The sequence below is a fragment of the Poecilia mexicana genome, unplaced genomic scaffold (genome assembly GCF_051168715.1).
Source record: "Poecilia mexicana isolate PSO_F unplaced genomic scaffold, ASM5116871v1 scaffold_17, whole genome shotgun sequence".
NCBI classification, from domain to species: Eukaryota; Metazoa; Chordata; class Actinopteri; order Cyprinodontiformes; family Poeciliidae; genus Poecilia; species Poecilia mexicana.
The window spans coordinates 16369007-16392041 of NW_028263386.1; the positions used below are offsets into that span (position 1 = coordinate 16369007).

The 23035-nt window shown below is 38.9% G+C and overlaps 2 protein-coding genes across 2 annotated transcripts; one reads left to right on the forward strand and one right to left on the reverse strand.

Moving 5' to 3' along the window:
- Window positions 1-1077: 1077 nt before the first annotated feature.
- On the forward strand, window positions 1078-4375 carry extl2 (exostosin-like glycosyltransferase 2). Its single transcript, XM_015000119.2, has 5 exons — window positions 1078-1180; window positions 2029-2474; window positions 3017-3087; window positions 3212-3327; window positions 3417-4375. Exons 1-5 carry the CDS (start codon window positions 1176-1178, stop codon window positions 3817-3819), a joined length of 1041 nt encoding a protein of 346 aa, XP_014855605.1. The 5' UTR covers window positions 1078-1175; the 3' UTR covers window positions 3820-4375.
- Window positions 4376-5481: 1106 nt separating this feature from the next.
- On the reverse strand, window positions 5482-9715 carry parla (presenilin associated, rhomboid-like a). Its single transcript, XM_015000117.2, has 10 exons — window positions 9576-9715; window positions 8421-8607; window positions 8017-8121; window positions 7769-7901; window positions 7572-7667; window positions 7305-7454; window positions 6420-6490; window positions 6244-6345; window positions 5889-5986; window positions 5482-5742 (listed from the first exon to the last, which is right to left on the reverse strand). Exons 1-10 carry the CDS (start codon window positions 9653-9655, stop codon window positions 5595-5597), a joined length of 1170 nt encoding a protein of 389 aa, XP_014855603.2. The 5' UTR covers window positions 9656-9715; the 3' UTR covers window positions 5482-5594.
- Between the last annotated feature and the right edge of the window lie 13320 nt (window positions 9716-23035).

A 23035-nucleotide genomic window follows, 5' to 3' on the forward strand; every position in this document is an offset into this window, starting at 1 on the left:
GTATTAAAATGTTTCCTTTTTGGTTTTAAAATACCTAACAGTGCACATAACTTCATTTTTATTAATGTCTGCTTAAATAAATGGGTAATATTACATTGCACGTTATAATCAGTAAAACAGTACTTAATAATAGCCATTTCACAAAATACTTTGTTACTTTTAAATGTGTAGTTTGCTGCACAGTTACTAAAAATACATTGAAATACATTGAAAATACCCAGAGATGTACTCATCTCTGGGTACTATGATGGCAGCTGATAGCTTATAAAGAAAGCTGTTAGTTTATAAAAAATATTAGACTTTCCAGAAATTGAACATTGGTGTACAAAAACATATTTTAAAAAATATTAACCTTAAAAAATAAAATAAAATAAAAACACGAGAGAACTGATAAGTGTGTAAAAAAAAACATTCATTAGTGTATTTTTCCATACCGTTATGTTGAACCACAGCAGTTCTTGCAATGTGGTTCTTAACCTTGTAAGACTCATCCGCACTGTATGAGCAAAGGGGACAGTAGTACTTGTTGTTCATGCAGTACGGAACAATTTTAGCTCCGATCCCAGTGTTACAAATTGATACGTGCATCTGTGAAATTTAAATAAAAAAACAAATTTTGAGCATAAAATACATTTTTCAATTATACATTTTCTACTTTTAGATTTTTATCTAACGGTGGCCTGCACGAAATAATTAGCTATGCTACATGCTAAAATTAGCCTTCCCGAACTACGAATTTCACTCGTTTACAGCTGTCAATTATATTTTCTAACTAATCTAGAAAAGCGTATTGATTTACTCTGTAAAAAAAGATTTAATACGGTAGAAAGTACCTTTTGCTGACTTCCTGGTTTTTGCATTGTGGATCGCGTGGCAAATGTCAGTGGCGAAACCTCTCAAACTTCTTACACCGCTTCTTTAAGGTATTTATACTAGTGACTGTGAAAATAGCGCCCCCTTCATTTCCGGAATGTAATAGTCCAATTTCCATATAAGGTATGAGACTGACAGTGGTCCGTCACCGCCCCTTTCCGCAGGCTGCAGCGAAGACCCTCTCCGTCTGGCTCTAAAAGCAGAGATTTCTTCCTCTTTGTCATGTCAGCTAGTTACGTCATTGCTACGCAACCAATATGGCGACACAGTAACCCGAACGAGATGATTGCAACGCAAACAAAATGAGGTGAGTTATAAATAAAAGAATAGAAAACCTGCTCTAGTGAGACGTGAAAAAACTAAACTCAACAGAGAGAAACATTTGCAACACACCGGACAAAGTTCACAGCATCAGCAGAGAAACATGAACAGTCACGAAAACAAATAGCGCGAAATATTTTTTTTTCAAATCAGTGCATGAGACTCTTGATATTTTAGTATTAATTTGACCCATCCTTTGTTGTTCCGAATGCCAGAACAACAAAGGAAAACTATTTTATCCGGATTCTGTAATATAGCTCATTAGGATAACAAGTATGTTTATTTTTTAAAATGCTACAAATAAACGTATTCTAAGTATATTTTTAAACGTGTTTTGGGTTTTTTTTGTCTGCAATGTCACTTGCAACTTAAAAAGAGAGAGATGCCGCTGCTTATAACCCTGCTTTGTCTTTAGCATAGAAGCTGCTCTTGAATCACTGCTTTTCTGTGTTGTCCGTCTGCTCTGTCTTCTGCATAAACTGAATGTGTCCATTTTATTACTAAATAAGACGAGCAAAATGCAGTGTAACAGTAGACCGTGTAGACTACAGAGTATAATGTCTACCTCTATCTGCATCAGAATTTCCTTTGTCTCAAGACAATTTTTTTTTCCATAATGATACGTAGTTGCCTTTGGGCAAAAATTGTATTTTGCCAAGTTTCAATTCCTTATGTAAAATGAAAAAGGGTCAGGAAATTATGTTTGGAGCTGTGTACCGCACACGATTACCAATTAAAATTAAACTTGGCATTCAGTTTCTGCATTACGTTTTTTCTAAAAAAAAACAAAACAAAACAAAAAACAACTCAGTTTATGTCTCCTCTTCTTTGCAGGCTTCGGTGTTGCTGCTTTGGACTACGGCGAAAGTGTATCATTTTTCCACTTCTGCTGATCCTCTTGGTCGGAGCAGCCTTGACAGCTCTGTTGCCCCCCGCCGAGGAGCATGGAGGTGTTGCCGGGGTCCTGGGAGTACTGCGCAGAGCAGCGCCGCAAAAGGGAAACCCCGCTCAGGGTCAACCTGCAGATGCCCCAGAAGAGAAGTTTACCGTCATCATCCAAACCTACAACCGCACAGACATTTTACTCAAGCTCCTGAATCATTACCAGGCAGTGCCTCATCTTCAGATGATCATCATAGTGTGGAACAACATCAGGGAGCAGACTCCGGCCAAGCTGTGGGAATCCCTGGGTCCTCATCCAGTCCAGGTTGTCTTTAAAGAGCAGGCGAGCAACCAAATGCGCAACAGGCTACAGCCGTTCTCTGAGATTGCCACCAATGGTCAGTGCATTTTTAACTTGCATTAGTTTGCAATGTGTAAAATATTCAGAGATTTATTTATTTTTTATTATTATTTAATTTTTTAACCAGAGACGTGCCATTCAACAGACCAGAGACTGGAATTAGATCATTTTTGCTTGATCAACTACTAAGTTATTGGCAAGACATAGACCAAAAATCCTGAGTTTTTCCTGTATTTATTAGATAATGAAACTTAGAACTCAATCAGTCAACCAACAGGATGCACTTTTTTCATGACGTGAAGGTTAGAGACGTGCATAATTATATTCTTGTATTTTTGTAATTTTGTAACCAGGTGTCAAAGCACCTGCTGCACATTATTTTCTTTTATGTTATAGCTCTTTATTTAAAAAAAAAAAAAAAAAAAAAAGTAGAGTTGATCAATTGGAGACCTCAAAGAAAAATGGAAATGGGTATCTGACCGGAAAGCCTGATTGGTGCATCTCTACTTTTTATTTATTTTTTGTCAATTTTTCCTACAACAAAAATCCCTTCTGATTCTTTCTCTCTCAACCATTTAGCTGTGTTAATGCTGGATGATGACACCCTTGTCAGTGTCCCTGACATCACTTTTGCTTTTTCTGTGTGGAAGGTAATAAGATTGATTGTCTATTAAGTTCAAACAGCATTTCTAGTCTTACGACTGAGGCGTTGTAAAATACCTGAACTCACTATGTTAGTCATATAATAGAGCACTACATTTCTATATCTTGAAGCAATTTCCAGACCAAATAGTTGGATTTGTCCCTCGGAAACACGTTTCGACGGCTGGAGGAGTTTACAGTTATGGCAGCTTTGAGCTGCAGAATCCAGAAGCGGCTGGAGGAGACATGTAAGTTGCCCTTGCATTCGTCTTATGTTTTTCCTGTTTTTTGGGGTCCTTGTTGTGTTTGCTCTTACTCAGTCCAGTTCTCCCTGCAGGTACTCCATGGTTCTGATCGGTGCTGCCTTCTTCCATCGACGCTACCTGCAACTGTTCCAGGATCAGCCTAAGGAAGTACACGCCTTAGTTGACGAAACCCAAAACTGTGACGACATAGCTGTGAACTTTGCTGTTGCTCTGTATTTAAGAAAACACTCAAATTCAGGCGCAGTCCACAGACCCTCAGGGATCTTTGTCAAGCCTGTGGACCTGCGCAACCTTGAGAAAGATGCCGGCAGTGGATATCGGGGAATGTGGCATCGTCCTGAGCACCTTCTCCAGAGATCGTACTGTTTGAACCGGCTGACGCAGATCTATGGCTTCATGCCGCTCTGCTACTCCAACCTCATGGTTTCCCAGTTTGGTTTCCCAAGCTATGCCAATCACAAGAGCAGGGGATGAAGAAGTTACAAATTGATGATTAGGGCTAAAGTACGAGATGAGACTGCCGGGGAGTTTGGTAGGCTTGTTTGTTTGGTTAACGCTCCTCATGCCAATCAGCTGACGCTTTTAGTCTCGTCGTGGGATCAGACGGTAGTTCTCATCGCAGGATGGTGATGAGGACACAGACTAGTCAGATGTAAAAATGTATTCTTGATAGAATCACTTGCTGAACTGCAATTATTCAACAAGAATAGTAGGTTTAAAAGCCTAAGAGTTTTTCATATACAGGTATTTAGTTGGGATTTTTTTTAAGAAATGAAATTTAATACAGGTCCAGAAAATGATTCATATGGCTTATTTTTTTTAACCGATTTCTAAATTCTTGATGGAGAAAAGAAGTGCTAAGATCCTAAGAAACACACATCTTCAGAATTCAAAGAATGTGATTTAAGTTTGGTTTGCTTTTAATTAAAAAAAATAAAAATAAAATGAAAATTTAAGTGTCAATTGAAGGACTCAGTCCTATTTGTGAAAGAGTTAAAAACAATAAAAGAATACTTTATTCACTCTTAAAGAGTTAGCGTCACAGATTTATTCCCCAACTCAATAATCAGTGGACAAATCTTGATTGGCTTTACAGCAATCAGGAACTCCTTATAACTACCGAACGTTTTTTTGAAGTTTCCTTTGCTGTTTTCATGATTTATCTTTGGTGATGAGCTCCAAGTCTTGGAAGTTGGTTTGCCTACTTTCCATCATCCTAATCATTCTACTTGCAAACACTATATCCAGAAAAGAAAAACGATTACCAAAAGTGTGAAGAATTTTAGGCTGTAGCCATTTGCTTCATGTGCATATAGCAAATAGCAGTGTTGCATTAAAAATGATTAGTCAACTTAATTACTCCACAGGTGTGAAGTTGCTGCTCATCCTTAGTTGGGGCAAGTCACACACAATATTACCAAGATATTGTGTCGTAGCAATAGAGATAGAAAAATGTAAAAAAATAAATAAAATCAGGTTTACAAAAGAGGACAATTTGGTTGGTTGCTATAACTTGAATGTCATTTTATGTCAAAGAAAATGTCTGCATTCAGTGACGGTAAAAAGAAAGTCCATCCTTTTTCAAATTCTAAGATTTCACTTGTCAAAACGTTGCAACATATATGTTGTTCTGACTTGGTCTTAAAGCCTCTGACAAATGACACAAAGACAGTATGCACAATGTAGCAAAAAGTAAAGTTAAATCTTGCAGTGCAATGGTAGTTTACCCAAAATCAAACATTATTTTTGTTCTCTGTCCACAAGATGATTGTTGGTAGCATAATTAGAACACAGAACGAATATGGCCTCTAATAATAAACATGGCAGAACAGATCCAAAACGCTCATCTGTGCTAACAAGTATAAATCACATGTTTTCACAGGACTGAGCAGGACTATGGTTGGTAGATCATAAACAAATCCAAAACAAGAAAAAAAAAAGTCCTATTCATCAGAGATGATACTTTTATATGATTTTTTTTTTTAAACTCAGCAAGGACCTTTTTAAAACTGATATCAAAGCTTTAGAATGAAACAAACAAGTGGCACCATGCTCTATTAGGGAAGCACCTAAAATGCCAATATGGCCCCACTAAAACAAACTTTAACTCACTGTTGAAACTGAACAGAGCAGATGTTTGCATATTTTTATATTTATTCATGAAAAATAACGACACACTTCAACAAAGTTGAAAACATCCAGATCTTTTCCATGACCAGAGAATTCCTGTCCGTAAAGAACTCCAGGGTTTACTGCTGTCCTCCACCGCCACCTCTGACCTCGGGCCCACCGCCGGGTCTCGATCCCTTGCCGCCCTTAGAGCGAAGCTCATGCCACAGCTTCACGAGAGGCTCCCTCCTTCTCCAAATTAGTTTGTGACCGTACGCCACATACCAGCTGCAAGACAAAAACAGGAGACGGTTAAAACGAGACGGAAGGAGTAGATTTCCCTTCTCAGTGACATTTTCATCAATCAGAAAGCTAAATTTGATTGATGCAAATGAAAAGAAAGCTGAAAAGAGGGTTACGGATCAGGGACTCACACTCCAAAGAGAGCTCCGCCAAGGTGAGCAGCATGATCAAACAGCCGCCATCCCAAGATGAGCCCCGCTGTATCTATGGCCACAAGTGCTTTGAGAGCCTAAAAACAAATAAAACCCAGATATTTAAAATTCTAAACAATGCACAGCTGAATGCTGTGCATTCAGTCATGCGTACTTACACATTCACACATTCATACACGCGTTTGCTTTGTTCATGCACAGATTTAAATCTTTATCCTGCAGCAAAAACACAATGTAGGAATGACGTTACACATTTAACGTAAGACAAAGCAAACATCCGGAGACCTCTGACACACAGAGGATGGGATATACGGTAAAAAACAGTGACACGTACATTTCCGGCAGTGAAAGTGACCATAGGAAGGAAGATTATCCCGAGCTTGGCCTCTGGTACTTTCGTACAGACCGCAGCGAGTACAGCCATTACAGCACCTGACTGCGAATAAAACAACGTCATATCACAATCTTTTCACCGTTCATAACAACATATTAGGTTAAAAACATTCTTACCGCCCCAAGTGATGGGTAGAATCGCCCGCTGGCGGTTTTACAAAGATAACTGACCATAGTGGATATCACGCCTGAAATTACAAAAAAAAAAAATAAAACATATTTTTGCGATGTCTTAAAAAGATGCGAAAAGGGAATAGAATGTAACGTTTTCCCCAGAATGGACCAGAGATACAGTTCCTGTCAGAGAACAACAGGAACATCATTTAGTTTTTCGACTTAAATGATGCATTTGAAGTCTTCTTGTTTCTCATGGTAGAACAGCTAAACGGCATACACTTTCAGCCATAAAAAAAAAACAATGTATAATAAAATGAAAACCAATTTAATGGGAAACACCATGTATGGATTTGTTCAATGTACAATTTTTGTCTGTGGACATTGTCACATTTTAAACAATGGACATTAAAGGGCAATAGTTATACTTTTGTGGCACCAAGTGGCTAGACTGCAGATTGCTGCTGTCTGAATACATCACACAGTAGCTGGAACAGTACGTTGTCAGACATATGAACAATGTGAAAGACCAACTCCAGGCTGCTGTTTGGTTCGTAAAGTACTGGATCTTGAATGAGCTATGAGGCCTAATCTAAATCGACAATACATATGAAAACCCTTGATTTGAGTTCAGTCACAAAATTGTCAGAAGATAAAATAAAAAAATAAATAAATAAAAAAATTACCAGATTTACCTTTTTTACATAATTGGTGAATATTTTCTCAATAATATCAGGATTTTCTACAGCTACAAAAAAAAAAAAAAAAAAAAATCATAAGAAGCAACTAAATCGTATTTTGACTTAAGATCTTTTCTTAGGTCAAACTAAAACTGCTCTATTGTTTTATTACTTGGCCAGTATTGATTCTGTCCTTTGCTCCACTTACCAGCTGAGAGGTAGACTGCAAGAAACTGTTCTTTGCCTAGGAGGGAGACGATACCAGAGGAAAACGTCCATAGGACATACATATTGGCCACCATGTGTATAATGGAGTAGTGGCTGAAGGAAGACAGAATCATGGGAAGGCACTGTGTTTCTGGGTAGGAGAAAAAAAAAAATAAGACAAACAGCAGAGCATAGAAAACAAATCAACTCCTTACAGCTGTGTTTGAATTACTTCTTTTAACTTTCCACAGCTAACAACCATACTCACTGGAGGCTGGGTTGGACGTGAAGTACTTAATCATAGTTCTTTGCATCGCCGGGATCCTCCAGCAACACAGGACTGCAGCGTTTACAGCTATAATTCCTGGAAGACGTTAAGAAGAAATTGCATGGCTTTTAAACCTTTGCAGACACGCCGACGTCCACAATCGATGAGATCCAAAATATATCTGCTGATAAATCTACCAGTAGCAGTCCTCTGTCCCTCTGTAAGGCTTCTCCAGAAGTCATCCACCATGGACACCAGGAGGAGGAGCTGCCGCTGGAAGCTGGACAGCTGGTTCCACCAGTTGTGCCAGTACGCCATGTCCTGGGAACCCTTGTTAACAAAATGACGGGGAATTGACTGAAATTGAGCTCATTGTTAACTGAACAGTTGGCAAAAGTTAAAAGTGGTGGCAGACAAGAGTAAAACGGTTAAGTAAAATCCTTACCATCACGAGTTTTTCCAGCTCTTCTCCATCTTTTGCAGTTTGAACTCTTGCTTTCAGAGTCTCGTACTGCAAAATGGCCGCCCCACCAAAGGAACAACCTGCAAACTGGCATGGAGTCAAACAACCAGCCATCTTCTGTCCTGAATATTATTTTAGCAACAATTTACACATGTTGGCATTACAACATGTGTACAACATTTTATTACATCAAAATTAACAATCTTCTGATTTCATACATCAAATTCCCCTCTAGCACATTCAGAGGATGACCCCTAGTCATCTATAGTTGCCCTGTGCTGTTAATAGAGACGGGACGTGTTGTGTTTCAAGAGAATAAAAGATGGATCCTCTTGTCTTACTATACTTCATATTCAGACTTAGTTATAATTCGGACGTCAGCATACCCCTACTGTGAACATCAGTGGTCTAAAGAGCCTTGGCCGTCGGACTTTGGGAGGAGGCGGGGGTCCCGGTGTGCCAGCCTTGGGGGGTGACGTTTTGGTTTGTTGCTGGTTGACATTTCCCTTTTTGGGATCTGTCCTTTTAGCTTCCCGGCGGAACCCACTCCTCTGTTGCTGGTAGGGGTTGAGCCTGTACAAAAAAAACAAACAAACAAGCAAAACCTTTTACCTGCGGCATGGGCTGGTATGAAGTCATACTGATGATTTAAAAAGTGAAGTGTTTAATAGGCTAGAGGTTATTCCTTAATAACATTATTTCCAAAAATTTGGCTTTTTGGAAATATTTCCAGTCATGGAAACAATGGAGAGTCATGGTGTGGAAACTAAAGAAACCTCACGCATTACTCTATGAGGTAATACTATTCTTAAACTAATATTTGAACAACTTGTGCCATTTATGTAGCTGACTACCTAAGAAAAATGGCCAACTAATAAACCAGCCAAGTGTGTCATGCTTTTATTACTCTTAAAATAAATTATCTAATTTCACTCAACCGCACACAAAACACAACCAAACAAACAAGAAAAGAAAAAAAACAAAACAGCAAAACCACTGAAAATTTTCATTTTGGGAACAAAACTGCCAGTTGTATGTCTAGTTAATAGCCAGGTGTTGCTATTTGTTGACGGTCCCTAAGCACTCGTTGAAACAGCTATGCCAAGTTTTGTTTCCAACCTCTAAGAGCGGACCCCGTACTCCATCCTTAATGTTTAAGTACAGTAACAAAAGCTAGCAACTAAATGGCAAAATTTTAAATCCCCTTTGGTTACAACCACATGAAGTTAGCTAATTTGATGTGGGTTGCATAATATGCAGCGCGTGCGTACCTCAGCCCAATTAGCACAGACTTAAACAAGCAAACGCAATGAAAAAAAACACTGGCCATCATCAGAAATTAGTAATACTAATATAGTAATAAATATCGATGACGCTGACAACCCCGGTTTCCTACCCCAAACAAAGTTAGCTGCATTTACAATGGCAGAACGGTTAGGTAACTAAACATTACTAGACGAGAGGAAAACCTAGACAGGCACGTCTCCTTCCAGGGTTAATCTTCAGACAAACAGAAACTGAACGCCGCTTTTACTGCTCACCTTGAGCATCTGGAAAAGGTATTTGGCGATCTATAGAACTCTGTTTTGCCCCATTTTATAATAAATCCTCTGCACGCCATGATTGTTGTGACCTCCTGCTAGAAGCCCCTCCCCCCTGTCAGACTGGAGCTGATGCTGCCTTCACGGACGCTTGTAAAAAAGCGTTCCTACAACTCTAAAAAAATTATGAGATCACTTAAAATGACCAGTTTCTACGATTTTTCTTTGTTATAGTTATATGCTTGAGTAAAAATAAACATTGTCATTTTATTCTATGATCTACTGAAAATATGTCTCCGAAATTCCAAGCAAAAATTTAGTATTTATTGGCAGAAAATGAGAAATGGTCAAAATAAAATAATAAAAAACAGTAGTGCTTTGAGACCTCAAATAATGCAAAGAAAACAAGTTCACATTCATTTAGAAGCAACAATACTAATGTTTTGACTCAGGAAGAGTTCAGAGATCAATATTTGGTGGAATGACCGTGAGGTTTTCAGTGCAGTGCGTCTCTTGATCCAGAGCTGTGCAGTTTTATATAGTCTGCTCAGTTCTTTAGATGAGTCTAGGGGTACTTTTATTTTGAAAACCTACGTTGTGATGCTCAGTGACGTTTCGCCTACGTAGACAAGCAAGTCAGCAGTATTTTAAAAAATCATCTTTGCTGTTATCTACATTATAATAGCAATAAAGTATAGATTTACATTTACAACTTCAGCAATACGTCAAATTATTTTAGCAACATTAGGAATCGCTGTTTTTGTTTTATTTAAAACCGTTAGATCATGTTATCCATTTTATTTATTAATTCATTTAGATAGTTGCTATAAATTTAATACTGTGGCTTCAAAAGAATTCATTCTCCATCATTTTGTTAGCAGGGCTTCCAGGACACACCTTACTAACTTATTACATGATCAACACAACATGTCAATTTTAAAACGGCTTCATCACGACTTGAATTCTAGTCAAATTAGCCTCTTGTCACAAAGACAATGTCGTAAAATATCAACATATTAGGGCTTGTTGCCTTGTTATGAGTGAAAAACTGCGTAAGGCATCAATAAAGCTGAAGCCTTCCCATGAACAGCAACCAAACAGCTGAAAGTCACTCAGACTTGTTGTGATCATGCAGAGATTTCTTTGCCATTAGCTGAGTTTAGAAATGGGATGTGAAAATTGCAATGGTGGCTGTCCAAACGAAGTTCTGTGAATAAAGCAATAGCTAGATTCAGACCACCGAGGCACTCGTTCTTTCATTGTGCAGGGTTCTGATGAGAAGCTGAAGCTTTTTAAGCTTTAACTGGCTTATAGAATATTTTTAATGTTCAAGCCTGTAAAAAGCTTTTCTAAGAACTTTAGTTTGCACGTAACCTTGTCTATGGTTTGTTTGCTACGTTGGTCCCCTTGTTTCAAAGTTTCGGAAACGGTAGAATTTAGTTGTATTTATTTATAGGTTGAACAACTGTCAATGCAACTAAGAGCTTATTACATTGGCCTTGTTATGCTTTTATGTTTGTCTCCGTTAATATTTAGTGTTTTTTTTTTGGTTGCGGAATTCTTTATCTAATAAACCACAAAATAATTGATCTTACGGTGATTATCTATAGTCTTTGATCATATGTAATTTATTCTTCAGACAAACGTTTTAGTAAACAAAACACTAATCAATTAATGCAATTTAATGAGGCGGGTCAAACCCACAAGTGTTTTCTTTTTCTTTTTTTCATCCATATGTAACCTACTACCATATCCAAGAAATATATGAATGCAAAACTTAGGGGAAAAAAAAAACACTAGCTTGCGTATAATAGCAGCTAATAGTACCTCATCCCTTTTTCTTATGCAGGTTTGTTCTGACACCTTTCAGAATGGCAGCAGTCTTGGCCAGTAGGTGGGCTGTATTGATGGCACTGGGAGCTCCTATTGGCACTTGGACAACTTCCACAAACTTCTTGCTTACTTGCCCACTGACTCCAGAAATAGGTAAGAAAAAAGGTGGAATTTGCAGTGAGTAAGCTGCACTGCAGTGTCTGCAGAGCAGGGCTCAACTCCAATGCAAAAATCTGCATAGCTGTATCGCGCCACACAGAATTGTTTAGAGAACTGCAGTGACAGAGGAGGGGGAAGAATGTACCAGTAGGAGCAATTCATCTTAACAGAATTAGACAGCACATCCCGCTCACAAATTTGAATACAATCTAATTTCCATAGCTAAGCAGAGCATTATACAGTCAAACCCACAAAAAAAAAAAAAAAAGGTAGTGATGGTGGTGGTGGGAGGAAGAGGAGGGTGTTACAGTTTCAGGGCAAAGATCCAGAGTACAAAGAAAGAAGAGCAATATGCCTTTGCCACTGTATAGACCAAGGACATGCTGCGAAGTCAGATGATATCCTGTGGGTGCAGGTCTGGGGCAAGGGGAGGACACAGATATGTGGGGAGAGGAAAGGCTGGATGGATGAGCAGAGCAGAAGGAGTGAGAACAGCAAACATGGGAGAGGTTGAGGTGGGAAGGCCACGGGAACAGATAAGTAAGGATGCATGGATATCAAAGAGATGTCGTAACCGAAAAGAACACACTGACTAATCTTTGTCGGATTCTGGAGGACCTTTAAGCATCCTTTTCATTTTTTTATTTATTTATTTATTTATTTTTGTTTGCCTTTCAATCAATGCAGTTCACATTTTACCCCCGCAGAGGTGTCTTCTTTCAGGTCCCGTCATCGATTCCCTGGCGAACTGACGCCAGCCGCCTGTGTTCAGAACAAGAAAGGGGGGGAGGCACGTCATTGCCCATGTGACAGGAAGCGCGATGCCTGCAATAAGAACAACTTGTCAGTCGTGTTAGACATCTGTTCACCCTAATGCAACTGTACCCATGCAGATTAAATAAATAATAATTAAAAAAAAAAAAAGCAGGCTCAAGCAATTCTCTTCTTGCATTTGTTCTAAGACTCAGATCCACAGACTCATGAGGCTAAATGCCGTTTGGCCTTGAGGCTTCTATTTCAGCGCAAAGTCTAGAAACATCTTATACCAGCAGCACCGCTCTTTTTATACCTTCAGAGGAAACTCTAGCTGTTGTCATAGCGTCCCATAAGTGTGCTGACGGGGCCGTTTCCAAGACAGTGATCAATGGGCCTGTGAGATAATACCACGCTTGCTTTCTGTTTTACCCTGCACACATCTTGTGGATCAGTGCATGATTGTGATTTTCTTCGGACAGACGTCAGAGGGAGATTTCAATCTTGATGTTTGTTATAAACATAAACACGAGGGAGAAAAAAAAAAACTTTTCTGACAGATCTGCAGCTTTGCAATAGTTTCATCATTTTTAATTTCGAATGAGGAAAAAAAAAGGAGTAATTGTGTAACAAGAGGAGCACTTGAAATTAATGTGAAAAAAGCACACGCATAAAAGACCCCCGTATGCCTGCGCTGACACAATTTGATTATGCAACACAAGCAAGTCCCAAGAGCTTTTTGAACAAACCGATTACACAGGTGCCGAACAATTATTTTCAATGTACACTCACTGTGTGTATAGTGCACAATATGTATCTGAGTTCCACTGCAGCATAATCAAATAACAGGAACAATACAGCATCAAATGCCCAGAACACACCATTGATCTGATCCACATATTAAATATTGATGGCCCTCAGCAAAATATTATATGTCTTAGGTAAAAAATAAAAAAATAAATAAAAAATGCTCGTTGTCAGCAAGTGTGGTGACTTTTCACCGCACTCACTGGGGTATCTGCTACATCATTGTCGTCTTGGTAGCCTAAATACTGAAAGGTAAAGTTGTGAAGCAAGCTTTTCACATGGTTTTAGGCCAGCTTAGACTGTCCTTGAAGTCAAGAAAACAATTCTTGAAGTTTTTTTTAAACGCATCAAGAAGTTCTTGCCCTTCTTTTTCCTGTTATTCTTTTTAATTTATTTTTAGAGATGGAGAGAAAAAAAATACATGTTTTACAGGTGGCAGGTGGGATGTGCACCCAATGGCTGTGGCAGTGAAAATGAACGTTTTCAGACTAAACTGTGCTGCTCTGTCTACTTGGTGAGTGCCATTCGAGCTATGCAGAAAAGGTTTCAAAAATGTGGATTTGCAAGCCAAAATGTGGTAACACGCAGTTGTCAGGTAGAGTCGACGCCTTTGTTTTGCACCCCAGCAATAGTGAGTGTAAACTAGATATAACACAGAGCTGCCCCATCCTCAACCCATTGCTGCATTCTGATGGTCATCTTTCTGACTGGCTACAATCACTAAAATTTCCTGTTTAGAAATGTAATTAGTCACACACACACACTTAAATGGCATGCAAAACAAAGAAGTGGCTCTCCATCACCCTTACTGTCATATCTTTGTGATTTAAAAATATGTACACTCACTGTGTGACATGTGATGTTTTGATTAAGGCTTTGTATCAATGTGTGTGTAGAGTATTTTGAACCTAAATGTTAGTGTGTGAAAGATAATTTTGCAGTAGGAAGTTTTATTCTGAATTTAAACAAAGACGAATTTCTTGTTAACTTTAGTTCAAGAGAACTTTCATTTTACATTAAAGAACTTTAGGTGTTTTACAGTGTGTACAAATGAATCAATCTGAGAATATTTGTTGTTTTTGCGATTTTGACAAAAGCAATCATATTTTTTTATTTTATAGTTGTTGCTGTTCCAAAAATTTGCGTGGAGGCTTTTAACTTGTCAGCCCTGAAAGGCCCCTGCTGGCCACCCGTTTGAAAACTTTCTAGAGGCGGCCCTGCTTAAAAAAAAAGTTCAGGAAAAGTTAAGTTAGCAAACTCAGTATTCGTTATCATTACGCATATATAATAGCATACATTCTTACTTTTCACTCTCCATTTGTTGTGCAACAACATGCACACGATGCATGCGCTGCCACCCTACGAGTCACACACACGCACACGCAGTCCCTCCCCTCAACATCATTTTTTACCTGAGCCCTCAGTCCAGCTCTCTCAGAAACTCTCAGAAACAGCAGCAGCGAAGGAAGCGGGAGTTCACTCAGAGCCGCTCTGCATCAAGTGACACTCCAGCGAAAGAAAGCAGAGGGTCCCGGAGGAGTCCAGTTCGGCCGAACATCGCATGAAACAAGCCAGCCTGCATCGGCGGCCGTGACTGAAGAGCAAGAAGAGAGCCAGCGGTGTTTAACTTCTGCAAAGCGCGGGAACATGAGTGATAAAAACGCCGGTGAGAATGAAAGAGCTTTTCTTTATGATTTAAAGTAAATTTGGTTTGGATGTCTTGGTTGCAGGAGCAGCTGGCTCTCAAGTTTTAAATCCGGACTCACGTTTCACTTTGTAATGTAGTGGCACGCAGCAAAATACAAGGTGCATTCATTAAACAGTAATTAATATTTTACAAAATACCTGTATGCGAGCAGATCGCGGGCAGTTAGCGCAGAATGCTGCAGCGCGGTGCTGCTGCTGCTGGGTGTCTGCTGCTCACTGCTTTGTCCACTTCCAAAGCACTGACCCGGGTCCGTGTCATATTAACGCCCGTGTTGTACGCGGCACGCTAGAAGTCATTCCCGCTTTTAAATGACCGTTTTGTGCGAATCTGAGGATCCCTGCTTTTCCCTCCCACGGAGTGCTTTGCGTTGTAAACGATTCGGTCTCCATGCTTTTTCTTATACTCTGTCAGTGCTGTCAGCCGATCTAGTGAAAAGTGCTGCCTCTCCACTTTCACTGCTGCGATGTGAGTGTGTGTGCGTGTGTGTGTGCGCGCTGCTCCCAGAGCGGAGCAGTGCTGTGGCCTCAGCAATCAGCACGCGGGATGTTGACAAAGCCTTCCAACTCTGCCAGTAATGGCTAAAGGAGCAGTGTTTTGCAGCCCCTGAAAGTTTGCTGCATTAGAAAAAAAATAAAATAAAAAAGAAAAGAAATGATGCTGCAGTAGAGTCACAACATACACGATGGCAGTGGTTTGCCTTGTTGTGTTACAGGGTTAATAGATGGGGGTCCAAACACAGATCAGACACATTAACAGCACAGTATATTTAGATAAGGGGCAGAGTGCCCTTGTTTAAATAGGCTAACCTGTCATGGTTGCTCTGTCCTGTTTTTGCCCCTGTTTTACTGTAAAGTTGCAGCGAAACCTCGTCATTGGCGATAAGGTGACTTTGTGTTTTTGTCTTGTGTACACTTTCCATTTCCCTTACATTGCTATGTCACAGGCAATCAGGCTTCTTTAAGCCCACCTTGGGATTTTATTCTCATGGTCTCATTCCCAAAGGGATACAAAAGCCCTTACTCCAACCGGAATTTGTGTTCCTTCTCAGCGTTCGCATCATTTTAGATGAGTGGACTGTGGGGTTATGGTTCATGTGTGGCAAAACATTATGTCCTTTTTAGTTGAGCTCTGTTCAGCATCGTCGTGCAGCTATGTGTGTCAATACTTTATAGCATATTAAATGTTTCTCATGGATGGTTGTAGCTTGCGAATTTTGTCACTATTTGTCCTATTCCAGCTGCAGACATCCAATTCTTGTGGTACACCAACACAAAATATGGTATAAATGGAAAGTGGTGGGAAAAATTATACATTTGCTGGCAGCTGTCTACAGTGGTCATTGGGCGAGAGGTGGAATACACCCTGAACCGTTCGCCAGTCTATCACAGACCAAAACAGAGACACACAGGACAAACACCCATGCATGAACACACTCAGTAATTGATTGACTCGACAGCCATGTATTTACACTGTGGGAGAAAGTCGGAGTACCAGGAGAGAACCCACACATGGATGAGGAGAAGAAGCAAAGTCCACTCAACGTATTTTACAAATTGAAGTCTGAGAGGTGTGCTGAGGATTTTTATTCAGTCCTTCTGAGTCAATGCTTGAACCACACTTTTTGCTTTACTTACTACAGCAAGTTGCTCGGTGATTATCTTTGATCGGTAAAAGGGTTATTTTCCACCCAACTCTTCTTTACAAACAAAGCTCAAGCTCAGTCGTATTTGGTCAGAGAGCATCTGTGAAGTTCTTAATTTTAAAGGACCCTTTGACAGATTTTCTTACAGTACTCTGTATTTAGGTCCCTTAATACTTGACTACATCCCATGTTTGTGTTGAGGAAAAACATTTGTACAGCATGATGCTGCTCTCATCGGTTGAACTGTGGTGTGTTCAAGGTGTAGAGGAGCGTTACTTTTCTGTCACTTAGTTTAGAATGTAAGCAAAAAAAAAAAAAAAAGTCCGGCTTTGGTCTCATCTGAATCCCAACCCTAACCCTTCTGTATGTTTAATGCATAAAGTGAGGTTGTGTGAAATAATTATCACTAACAGTCCTATTTCCCATAGTAGAAAGATGTCACCAAGTGCTATGCGTAAGTTAATCAAGTCCCCACACAGGTGGAAGCCAGCAGCTAGTCAAACAACCTGTTTCAATGAACTAATTAGCAAATTAAATCAAGTCAAAATGAAAATGTCCATGTCAGTGGGATACAACAGTGTCAACAGCCTACAACAACGGTATTCAACTTCAGTGTCCTGACGCGTTCAGATGTGCCCCTGGTCCAACACGCCTGAATCAAATGACTGAATTACTTCCTCGGCAGGCTGTCAAATTCTCCAGAGTCCTGCTAATGATGTAATAATTTGACTTGAAGCAGAGAGACGTCTAAAAAGTCGAAGGACACCGGCCCTCAAGGACTGGAGTTGAAAACCCCTGGTCTACAATATCACAACACGCAGGGTGTTGTGATATTGTGATGTCATGTCAGTTGTACGTTAGCATGCATGTAGTATGTTCCTCTCCTCCCATGTTTTGTAATTTTGTTTGAAAATGATTCCGAATGCTAATATGGCACATTGCTGACTAGCTTACCTTCCACCACCTCCAATGATCCATTAACTCTTTTGATATTTTTTTTTTATGTGTTCCTTCAGAGTTACAATTTAAGACTCAGCTGCTTCTCTAATTAACGTTCTCCTCGCCGACCCTGTCAGCTTAGTTTGACGACCGTGTCTCGGTATGCTTGCGGCTGTGCCACTCTTCTTCCATTTTCAGATGATGGATTGAACAGATATCTGTAAGATGTCCAAACCTTGGGCAATTGTTTTATGAACTAACCCTCCTTCAAAGATCTTCACAACTCTATCCCTGACCTGTCAGGAGTGTTCCTTCGTCATCATTATTCTTTTGTTCACCACAGAATCACTGTATTTATCCTGATATAATATTCTTAATGTTTTGCTGTGTTGGAAGGTTAGAATATCCAGTTATTAATTCAACATGTATGTATTTCGTATGATGATAACCGGGGTAAATTTATTATTTTTTTTCCCATCATGGGGTTGTTTATTGAGAGTATAGGTTAAATACCCATGAGAACCTTTGCTCCGTGTCAGAAGGGTACTTAAACAAAAATGAAAAGCACGGCCTCAAAGTCTGTCTGCGGAGAGAAACTTAGAACAGTGTGCACAGTTAATCCTGCTGAAATAATTTAACGGACAGTGTTATGATTCAGCTTGAATCTTTGTCAGGTCAAAAGTTTGAACAGTCAGAGAACACTACCATAAATACACGTCCCTCTGGAACAGCAAGAACTAGATGGGGCAATGAGGCAATTAACTTTCCACATCCAAAATGCATCATTAATTAAAAAATGCAATTACAGATCTCATGTTAACTTGGAACAAACAGCAAATACACTTTGCAAGTGCAGTGGTTCTCAAAAGTGTACACCCCCTTTCGATGTTAAAAAAAACAAAAAACAATTGGCTTTCATATGACATTTTCCATATATTCAAACATAGATCATGGGCAGTTTGGGTGAGAAACAAATTTACTACAGAAAATGAGAATGGCCTGTCCAGGAATTATATACAAATGCTTCCCTGTTCACTTTCTTTAATTTATTTTCTCTACATCCACTTGAGAAAGAGAGATGTTGCATCAGCATTATTTTAATTCAAATTCAAATGCATGCTAATTTACTGTAAATGCCACAAGAACAAAGCATTCTAAATGCTGAAGATGGGCTGTTGGCTGTGCAAAAAAAAAAAAAAAAGAAATTTGGTACCAAACTTGTGTGTAATTTACATATAGTGTATATACAGAAGCTCTATAAAGGCTTCCAAGGTTATTGATGCTAACTAACATCTGGAATACACAGGAACACACCGGACAGCTCTGGGATGATATTGCACATCTATTATGTGGTGTAATATTGTGGACAAGTTTAAAGCAGAGTTAGGTAATACAACAATCAACAGTCTGAAAATTGAATGGGTGCGTTACAGCTGTAGACCTACCAAGACATGTCTGCGCCTAAACTGACAAGCTGTGCAAAGGCTGATTATTCAGAAAACCGACTGGAGTGACTGGAAAAAACCACAGCCCAGACGGGAGAATATGTTGACAGGAAAACTTTCGTCATGCACGCCACAAATCTGGCTTTTATGGAAGACTGACAAGAAGTTTGCCGTTGCTAAAAGAAAACCATGAGAAGTCCGGTTTGAAATTCACACAAAACAAGCAAAGGACACAGAAGATGTGGGAAAGAAAGAAAGTGCTTTTGTCAGATGAGACAAAAATGAAACATTTTGGTCAACACGAAACATTACTTGTCCAAGAAAAACAGCTCTGTGCATGAACCCAGAAACGACCCCCAGGTGGTGTCAGGATCATGTCTTGAAGATGCTTTTCGTCAGCATGGTGAGGGAAGCTGGTCAGAGGTAGAAACAAAGACCAAAACATTTTAAAGGCTCTGAAAAGACTTGAGACTTCGAGTCAGACTGTCAGATCTACAATCGCATATTTTGGATCGGCAATTCTCAAAATCCAGGCTGGATCTGGACCAAATCGAAAGGCAACCTGGATCCGGTCCATACGTTATTTTTAGGACACATTTAGGTGATGCTCCACCAACGGCTGTGTGGGACAGACCTGAGTGCTGTGCAGTATGCTGCCATACCACTAATCATGAATAATTACAAAGTAAAAAACTAAATCCTTAATTTATGAACTATCCTTTCTGAAAGCTTTGTACACCCATGATTAGTTGGGATTTCAATGGAAACAGCGAGGCTGGTTTATCAATGACCTGTATCAAAACACAGTCCATCTTTTTCATGTAAATATAGAATGTTTATTTCTAAAATATGAAATTATAAAAGCAGAAGAAGAAGAAGAAAAAATTATAAATCCAATTGAGCATTCATTGTAATAGTCTGTCTTCACTGAAGCTCTCCATCCAGTTTGACTGTTCAAGTTGCTGGAGTGAATACATTTGCAAGTTATTGTGAAATGTTTCAGCATACTGGGAAAAATATTGCTGTTAGATAAGCACATCCTTAAATAATAAAAAAATAGCTGTGAATACATCTGTCTCTGTTTTTGCAGTGGTCTGAAATGGATACATTGTAGTCATGCTTGCACATCCAGCCTGTTTTCGCTTGTATGCACTAGATATTAGGTGAAACTGGTTGATTTGTTTTTCTCATCCTGCATGCCCCACTGTGGGCAGCGTTGCTCTTCACACTTACAAACAACTGAGTCATCCATACACTTGTAATTATTATTTACAGGTAGCACCATATGGTGACATTTTAATTTAGGACTATAGCTCTGTGAGAAAACGACTTAATTTGCTTTTAAATTGTTTCAAATGTATGCATTTTGGTTTCGGAATGCCTCATGAATTGTTTGATCTTATTTATTGTCGTTTTAGTTTTAAGCGTAAAACCTCAACTGCTCTGGATTGTGAACGATTTTGAGGATATGTCCATAATTCTGTTGGGGCGGGGAGGTTGCTTTAACTTCAGATGTGTAAGCTGTGTTCTTTATTGACTTTATTAGATTTATTACTTGGACTATGACATCTTATTCATAAACTCACTTGTGCATATTTTGTTTGATTTCAACGGATGAAATCAGAAGATGAAAAAAATTGCTGCCTAGTCCATTGATAGAGATATCAGCTTGGAATCTGTAAGTAAAAACAAAGAGCTTACAAGGTTGTCCCTATTTATGCATCAACACATATACTAATGGAAAACATCTATTTTATCAATAAAGAAAGATAATTCCAAAATATATACCATTTGAGACTGGAGCTCCAGAATAAATCTTTTATATTGGTGTTTACTTTTTTTCTTTTTACAGTACAATACAAAATCCATTTTGATTACGCTTCAGACAAAGGTAGTGTCGCCTTTCAAGGTGAACATTTTAACCTCCTTGTTGCTGACATATTTAGGAAGGTGAAATGACTAATGGCTTGTTTAGCATCTTTCCATAGTGTCATTTAACACAGACCTGAGTTTGCTCAAATGCAGACAGGTTATATATATACTGCTGAAACCAGATATTTTATACATATGCTGGATAGTAAGTCAAATATTTTTTTTTTCCTCACTGACATTAAAACAAGTTTTTGTGTTTTAACCCATTTTTGATGATTAACTTTAATCATCCTAAATGGTGCTGAAAGTCAGAGTAACGACAGTGACAATGTTTATGTACAGTAAGATTATTATGCCTTTTTACTATTTGGGAAAGCCCAGATGATTATGGAAATGGTTAAATATTGATACAGTGTATGAGTTCAGTGTCCCAGAAATCAATCTGTTTTGATGTGAAATGGGTGTATTGACCCTCGAACCAAAGCAAAACATAGTGTGAAGATTCTGGCTGAAACTGAGAAAAGCTTGTCATTATTTACTCTGAAACAAACTCGGTACTAACACGGGTTGAAAAATAATTCGGTGTCAGATTACAGTTTGTAAGTGGAGAGACTTTCATTATCAGAGACTTGTCTTACAGTCTGATATGACTAAGCTTGACTATTTTTCCATTTATGAGAATAAAAGCTGAGAAAACCTCCCCAACTGTGAAGTACAGAAGGTGGCAGCATCACGGTGTTTTGGTATTTGACTGCAGTAGACACTGATGTAGTGGTCCGAAATAACATCATGAAGAAAAAAAACAATATGTGGAAATATTAAGGCAAAATCTCAAGGCATCAACCAAGAGCTTAAAGCTTGGACACAAATGGGTTTTCCAAATGGAGATTGACCCTAAACGAACCACCAAATTAATTACAAAGGGGCTTAAGAACAACAAAGTCAATATTTTGGACAAACCCTCATAAAACCCTGCGCCGATTCCCTAAACAATTAGAGGGCAATGCTGAAAAGATGTGTTTTATCAAGGTGGCCACAACTAACTGACCTAAGAAAAAAAAAATTAATCTTCCTCTTTTTCTAGCACTTAGACAATAGAAAACACTTAGGAAATAGAAATAAATGTGGTCATTTTAAATTCTTGTTCTGTTATTTTAATGTTAGTGCCAGAGACAAATAAATTGTGTGCCTTTTTATGCATTGTCCTGTATGCAGTTATGATTTTAATTGGATATATAGAAATTTATGGCAGTGGTACAGTTAAAACATAACTTTTTTGACACAAAGAAAATATATACTATGACAATATATACTGAGAAAGGCAATGCTCATTTTCTGACCACTGTACACTAAATTTGAGGTTGCTTCTTAAGAAGAGGAATTGGTCTTTGTACAACATATCTTTTTTTCTCTTACCACTCCCTTATATGTAAGTTTAGGCTTACATTGTTTGACTTCAGCCTTACTGATTTGGTATTTGGGATGTAAAAAGAAAGACAACCCTGATATGGCAACTTTAAAGGTTCAGATTACTCTAAAGCCTTAAGTTAAATGCATATTTGATCCCTAATTTAGAACTGATTCTGTATTTTTAATGCATCTGGACTATGCGACGTGCTCTCTGCTAAAAGCCTGCAAGTGGTGGCTTTGCAGTGGGACAGGTTTGGGATCTGAACAAAGGGTGCCAGACCAGTCCCCACATCCCCCTTTCCTCCCTCCCCACTGGTGCGCCCAGCTTCTCCTTATTCCTCTCTAACCTCTTATTTGCATGGCTGCTGTTAAAGCTTTCTGCTGATCTGACACATTCTTTAATGTAGATTATTTATTATGAACATCTACAGCGTTTTCCAAAGGTATTTTGTGTAGCAATTTCTCGTCCTTGCCTGCTGGTGCAGTGTTGCCCGACAACCACCAAGAGGAAGAAGGCAGTGTGGAAAACTTCTAGAATTTGCAGCAGTTTTAGAAAAAATGCTGCGGAAATTGAGCTCTGACACTTACCCACGTCCAGAAACAGCGTTTTGTTTTGGGTCTGCTTTTGGTGTCCATTTCTTATGTTGGCGTCTAATTTTAGACCCATCGTTTGCCTCTGAGCCGTAACTGTTTTATGTTGTATCTCCCTCTAGTGGTAAAACTCTCTTATTGACTTTATTTTGCCAATGAAACCCAGGATAGTGCTTGTCATCATGGGTCAAAATGCACATCTAGATCCTAGAGCTTGAGCTTTTTTAACCTTAGGTCATTACTCTAAATTAAAAGAGCACTTTTAGCACTTTTTAATACATTTTGTAGAACACACAATGGG